Source organism: Cebus imitator, unplaced genomic scaffold (genome assembly GCF_001604975.1).
Source record: "Cebus imitator isolate Cc_AM_T3 unplaced genomic scaffold, Cebus_imitator-1.0 Scaffold215, whole genome shotgun sequence".
Taxonomy (NCBI): domain Eukaryota; kingdom Metazoa; phylum Chordata; class Mammalia; order Primates; family Cebidae; genus Cebus; species Cebus imitator.
The window spans coordinates 3,111,634-3,118,506 of NW_016107530.1; the positions used below are offsets into that span (position 1 = coordinate 3,111,634).

General features: G+C 36.9%; 1 protein-coding gene across 2 annotated transcripts in view; it reads right to left on the reverse strand.

Moving 5' to 3' along the window:
• Nucleotides 1–6,873, reverse strand: part of VPS26A (VPS26, retromer complex component A) — a 50,849-nt gene that overhangs the window by 12,173 nt on the left and 31,803 nt on the right. The window contains exons 3-5 of one of the 2 annotated variants that reach the window (XM_017548928.1): nt 4,181–4,256; nt 2,863–3,019; nt 1,696–1,860 (exon numbers count right to left, since the gene is read on the reverse strand). In XM_017548928.1, coding sequence (XP_017404417.1) covers nt 1,696–1,860; nt 2,863–3,019; nt 4,181–4,256 — 398 coding nt within the window. The remainder of the gene's footprint in view (nt 1–1,695; nt 1,861–2,862; nt 3,020–4,180; nt 4,257–6,873) is intronic. The other variant, XM_017548929.2, reaches the window with a different exon arrangement.

Genomic DNA, 6,873 nt, shown 5'->3' on the forward strand with positions numbered 1-6,873 from the left:
AGCGAAACTCCGTCCCAAAAAAAAAAAAAAAAAAAAATTTAAGAGTCAAACAACCAAATCCAATGTGTGGTGCTTATTTAGATATTGATATGAACAAGCATGTGAAAAAAGAAAGGCATCTATAAGCCAATTGGGTAAATGTGAATGTTGCCTGGATATATGAAGATATTAAGGAATTACTAATATTTTTAGATATAATAGTATTGTAGTTGTATTTAGAATGATGTAACTTTTTAAAACTTTTTTTCTGAGTAGACACAGAAAACAAGCTTGTCATTTAACATTTAAATAAGAAATGTATAAACTCAATACATAATTTCATCCTTTACAGATAACCAGTGTTAACAATATGCCAAATATCACTGCAGGCCTTTTCTATTCATATCCAAATACATGAGCATTTTACAGAAATGAAATAGTACTACACATGCTGTTTTTATGGCTAACTTTTTCACTTAACAATATGTCATGGATACGCTTCTGGAGAATTAAATACACATTTCTCAATGTTTTTTTTTTTGAGATGGAGTCTCGCTCTGTCGCCCAAGCTGGAGATCAGTGGTGCAATCTCAGCATAACTGCAACCTCTGCCTCCCAGGTTCAAGCAATTCTCCTCCTTCAGCTTCCTGAGTAGCTAGGATTACAGGCACACACCACCATGCCCAGCTAAATTTTGTATTTTTAGTAGAGGCAGGGTTTCACTATGTTGGCCAGATTGGTCTCAAACTCCTCACCTCAGGTGATCCACCCACCTCAGCCTCCCAAAGTGCTGGGATTACAGGCGTGAGCCACCATACATAGCCTCAATCTTTTTAACTCTTCTTTAGCATTCCACAGTATGGCTGGACCATAATTTATTTAACTGTAAAATAGCAATGGGCATTTAACTGGCAAACTTTTGTTCTTGTAAGTAATGTTTCTGAGAACATCTTAGTCCATGTATAACATGATAGATACAACCTCCCATAGATTATATTGAAGCAAATTCCAGACATATAATTGATAAAATGATACATAATTTTATGGGTTAAATTAAATGTCTGGAATTTGCTTCAATATAACCTATGGGGAGTATAAGAACTGAATATTTATAGTTGAGAGATAAAACAAACTGGATCATGTGTTGATAACTGTTGGAGCTGGGCAATGGGTACATGAGGATTCATTATATTGTTCAAGTATACTGTTCAAATATTTTAGTATATGTTTGAAATTTCCCATAATAAAGTTTAAAAAGGCATTAAACAATAAACAAAATATGAGCAAGTTTTGTTAAAATACAACATACAGAAACATATATACCTTCCTCGACCCCCAAGTAAAGATATACAGGGGATATTAACAGTGGTTAAGTGGTAAAGGTGAAAATATGTGAAAAGAGATGGCCAATATGAGGTAATGTAAAGCCAGTAAGATAAACTGTAACAGACACAATAGGACTGGCTCCCTTCTGAGATGGTAACATCCTCTACAAAAAGTGGCCAGGCAGAGATTTATCAGGAATAGCACATAAAAGACACCTTAATTGGGTGGAAGCCAGACCAAACTCCTAAAATTTCTTTTAGCTCTGAGATCCTGTTGATCTGTTAGCATCAGATTAATGTCACTTCTATGCTTACTTTGACCAACTAACAAAGACCTGAAAAGCTAATTTTTGAATTTTCCCTGAATAACTTATCTGTGAAAGGTACTTACTTTGATTTATTATATTCAAATTCTATATGCAGACAATCTTCAATGCCCACTTCCATCTTAATAGAGTTGTTAACATCAGGATAGGTGGCAAGCTGGTGAACAATAAGATCATATTCTTTTACCAAATCTGTCAGTCTTCTCACTATTGTCACTTTAAGAAAATACCTACAAAATTAAAAGAGAGGATGAGTTAAATCACCTGTAATAAATTTTCATGTTTTAAATCAGCAAACATTAACTGCAACTCAGCCTTCTCCTTCTTGCTGGAACTCCTTTGGGATCAACTTACTTCATTACTTCAGGAAGGAGTTTAATGCCCCCAACATGGAAAAAAAAATACGAAGTTCAACTTTAAGAATAGTGTAAATACTTTACAGATGAGTTTGGAGTGCTGTCATCAAGGCTACTTGAAGAAACCGCTCCAGATCATTTAAGGAACTGCTATTTGAAATTTGGGTTGTCAAACCCAGTTCCAGATGGATAATGCCAAGTTAAACAGAGAAAGCAAAATCTCAGATCTGATGCTTTCGGATTAATATCCTCAAATACCCTGGACATCCCTGGCTTCCTGCATGCAGACTTGGTGAAGGGAAAGGACACTGAATTGAGAGTTTAGAAAAGCAGGTTCCTGCTCCAGTTCTGCCATCCACTACCTGTCTCATTTTAGGTGTATCAGAGCTTCTCTGGCACTCCAGATTACTTCTGAACCACATACTAAATGAAATTTTCTGGAAAATTAGTGGATTTAGAAGGTAATTCAGTTTACGTGACAAATGAAGTACATAAAGGAGAATTCATACCAGGTAAGTGTATAACTGACATGTCTCATAACAATGTTGTCTAACTCTATAATATTAGAAAGCTCTATTACCTCAGATCAGAGGTATCTGACAAAGTATGTGACAGAATTTTTTTTTTTAAGATGAGGTTTCACCATGTTGGCCAGGTTGCTTTCGAATTCCTAACCTCAGGTGATCCGCCCGCCTGCCTTGGCCTCCCAGAGTGCTGGGATTACAGGTGTGAGCCACTGAGCCCAGACTGACAGAATTTTTAAAAACCTTAAGTCTTCCAATCTAGAATTATAATTAGAGGTTCAAATAAGATATCAACAGTAGTCATTACTTTCTGGTTTTGATTCTGTTTACAGTTTATAATACATATTCATACCTCAAGCGGACATTGGCACCGATGTAAGATTCATATGGCTTTTCAACTTGCATGAATTCAAAATCGTAACTTCTGCTCTGAGTCAGTTCTCCAGGTAAGGCTAGTTCTTTCACTAGGTTTACAAATTCATGAGTATTACTCTTGTCATTGAAAAGTTCTAAGAAATTTTAAAAGGCAGAAAGACCAATTAATTAATATCCATTTCAATAAAACCCAAACGTCTACTCCTAACACAAACAATTTTTACCAAAAGAATTACTGGGTTTGTCTCTACTTTAATAAACTAGACCTATGCTCTGAATTCCATTATTCTTTTTATAATTATACTCCATGTAGGCATAAAAGATTTCAAGTGGCACAGCACAATGAAAATTTCTATTAAAAATAAGTTCATTCTTTTGACATAGTTGGGGCTCTCCCAATATGAAGCCATTTGACAGGTTACCAGCAATTATTTGAACTTCCCCCCAGACAAGGCAAAAATTATGTTTCGTTTTAATTAGGCAAACATATTACCTTCATAAAATTACAAAACACAAAAAGACTAAAACCAACTATTGATTACTACAACTTGCCTCTCAGAATAGATACGTAAGTACACTCTCAGTCAGAACAGATATATAAACAAATATCTACCCATCCCACTCTAATACTTTAAAAGTGTACAATGAAACTTAGAAAGCTAGATTTTAAACCTAGTTATGTAGACAGTATTATAAAGACATATTTTCTTTTCTCTTTTCTGAATTTGCAGTACATAAAGATTTATATACAGTTTAACTCCCTACTAAATCAAGCATGTATCTGAAATAATGTATGGAAATGTACATAAGTTGATCTAAGTCAAGAAGAAATTACACCTTTTTCACATGGAGTTTTGTATTGACACAGGTGAGTCTGGCTACAGGCACACACTAGATCAGGAAAACAAATGGCATGGGTAATTAGAAAATGAAGAATGAAGATGAGGCTGCTAATTAATTATAAGAAGGATGGTGAAAAATGTAGGGAGATGAAAATTTCATTAGGTCAACTAATTTCTTTGAATTATTTTCAAGGCTGGTAGTTTACTATAACTCCTTTAATTTTTAGTAAAGAAGTCCAATAACAAATAAGGGTAAGTTGAGTCAAATATCATTTCATACAAGTCAAAGAAACACAATTTAATAGTTATAAAGTAAGTCCTCTCTTTTACTATGCAAAATCCATTCCTTCCTTCTACAAAGCTAAGCTCTAATTCAATTATTTTAGTTAAAATCCAACCCTCTTCAAATTCAGTTATCAAAGAAAAAAAAAGTAATACTATTTTAAAACTCACCAATTTGACCTACAAATTCAATTCTAATTCCTTGGTGCTCTAGCCTCTTTCCAGGTTGCTTAAAGGCTAGGTTTACCTGCCAAAACATGAAATTATAAGAGATGTTAACAATCCTTTGAGTGGGCCTACTAGTAGCTTCCTTTCAGATGAATGCAATATATAAGTATTTCAGGTATTCATTTATGAAGTTTGAGACACCACCACATACCTAAATCAGGATGATGTTATAGCACCAGAGAAGGTGTAATTTATTTATACACAATCATGGGTGAACCTATTACTTACATCAACAGAAAGTCTGCTTTGTTAAGAAGGAATCCTTAATAGCTAGAGAACTATAAAAAGACTCAAATAAAGGAACAGCCTTCAACTACTCATATGTGCTTTCTAGTCAAAGAGTTAAATAATTCTATGACTAATAAAAGCATTTTACTAGAGGTAATTACTAATTTCAAGAGCTGACCTAAAAACAGATGCAATTCCAGGACATTTAAATCAACCAAGACTAACATCCACACAACTAGGACTGTATTATGGACAACGCTCAGAAATTTGGGGGTGAAATCATAGCTTTATACTTAATTGTACTTGAAGTATCACTTTCAGTTTTTTGTAACCAATATATTATTGTAATTCCTAACCTTAAAAGCAATGCCTCTTGTCCTGAGTCTGCTACCCACCATAAAAACAAAATGTCTAAAGATTTTAATTCAATTATGATTTATCTTACATATTTCCCCACCCCCAGAAAAGAAGGACTCTGTTGCTCAGGCTGGAGCACAGTGGTACAATCATAGTTTACTGCAGCCTCGACCTCTTGGGTTCAAATGATCCTCCTTCCTCAGCCTCCCAAAGAGCTAGAATTACAGGCATGAGCTACTACACCTGGCAATCATCTTACATACTTTCGAAATAAAATATTGAAATCAAAATCCCTAAATTAATATATCTGCCAAGTGGAAATCTTAATATATATATTAAGAGACAGAGTCTCTGTCACCCAGGCTGGAGTACAGTGACATGATTATTGCTCACTACAGCTTTGAACCCCTAGGGTTAAGTAATCCTCCTGTCTCAGCCTCCAAGTAGCTGGGACTATAGGGATGCAGAACTATGCCAGGTAATTTAAAAAAATTTTTTTTGTAGAGATGCAGTCTCACTATATTACCCAGGCTGGTCTCAAACTCCTGGCCTCAAGCAATTCTGCTACTTTGGATTCCCAAAGTGCTGAGCTTATAGGCATAAGCCACTGTGCTGGCCACAAACTTATCTTTAAGATCTACAAATAATTATTTCGTTTTTTTTGTTTTAGATGGAGTTTCACCCTTATTGACCAGGCTAGAGTGCACTGGCACAATCTTGGCTCACTGCAACCTCGATCTCCCAAGTTTAAGCAATTCTCCTGCCTCAGCCTCACAAGTAGCTGGAATTACAGGCATGTGCCACCACACCCAGCTAATTTTGTATTTTTAGTAGAGATGAACTTTCACCATGTTGCTCACGCTGGTCTCAAACTCCTGACCTCAGGTGATCCACCTTGCCCTCCCAAAGTCCTGGGATTATAGGCAGGAGCTACCATGTCCGGCCAGATCTACAAAGAATTCTATCATTTGGCTATACCACCATTTACCAGCTAAATTCCCTGTATGGTCATATAGGTTGTTTCTCAATTGTTCTTTCTTGTTAACACTCTTCTTCCCTAAATATTACCTGAGACAGTGAAGGATACAACTTCACACTGCATGGCATAGGAGCCAGGGCTCTGTTTAAGTACCCTTAGTTTCCTGTGAGATGACCAGGGTCTAGACTGGAAGCCAGCCTGCCCTATGATGGGTGCTTCTCTGCATGTGTTTATAGTCCTACCAGGTTCCCATTCTCTAAGGTTCTGATTGTATTTTGTATATTCATTTATTCACTTACCCACTGAATGTACCCATCCCTATGCTAGCTACTATTGAAGGGTGTAGTCTTTGAGGATATAATCTTACCCTCAAAGAGCAGAGAAATCAGAAAAAGGAAAGAAAAAGCAGAGAATCAGGTAACGTCTCAATATATTGCCCAGGCTGGTCTCGAACACTTGGTCTCAAGCAATCCTTCTTCCTCAAGACACCACACCCAGTCAAAAATACAACTTTTTAATTTGAGAAAGGTATCTGTAGACTATATATATTAGAAAGAAAATTCCAAGCCTGGTGTGGTAGCTGATGCCTACAATTTCAGCACTTTGGGAGGCCAAGGCAGAAAGACTGCTTAAGCTCAGGAGTTGGGGATGAGCTTGGACAATATTCCGAGACTCCGTCTTTACTAAAAATTAAAAAATGATAGCTGGGTGTCAGGGCATGTGTGCCTGTAGTCCCAGCTACTAGGGAGGCTGTGGCAGGAGGAGCCCTTGAGCCTAGAAGGTTGAAGGTACAATGAGCTAAGATTGTACCACTGCACTCCAGCCTGGACAACAGGGTGAGCCCTTGTCTTAATCAAAAAAGAAAAGAAGAAAAAAAAGGCTGGGCACAGTGGCTCATGCCTGTAATCTTAGCACTTTGGGAGGCCGAGGCAGGTGGCTCACTTGAGGTCAGGAGTTTGAGACCAGCCTGGCCAACACGGTGAAACCCAGTCTCTACAAAAAATATGAAAATCAGCTGGGCGTGGTGATACATGCCTGTAATCCCAGCTACTCAGGAGGCTGAGGCAGGAGA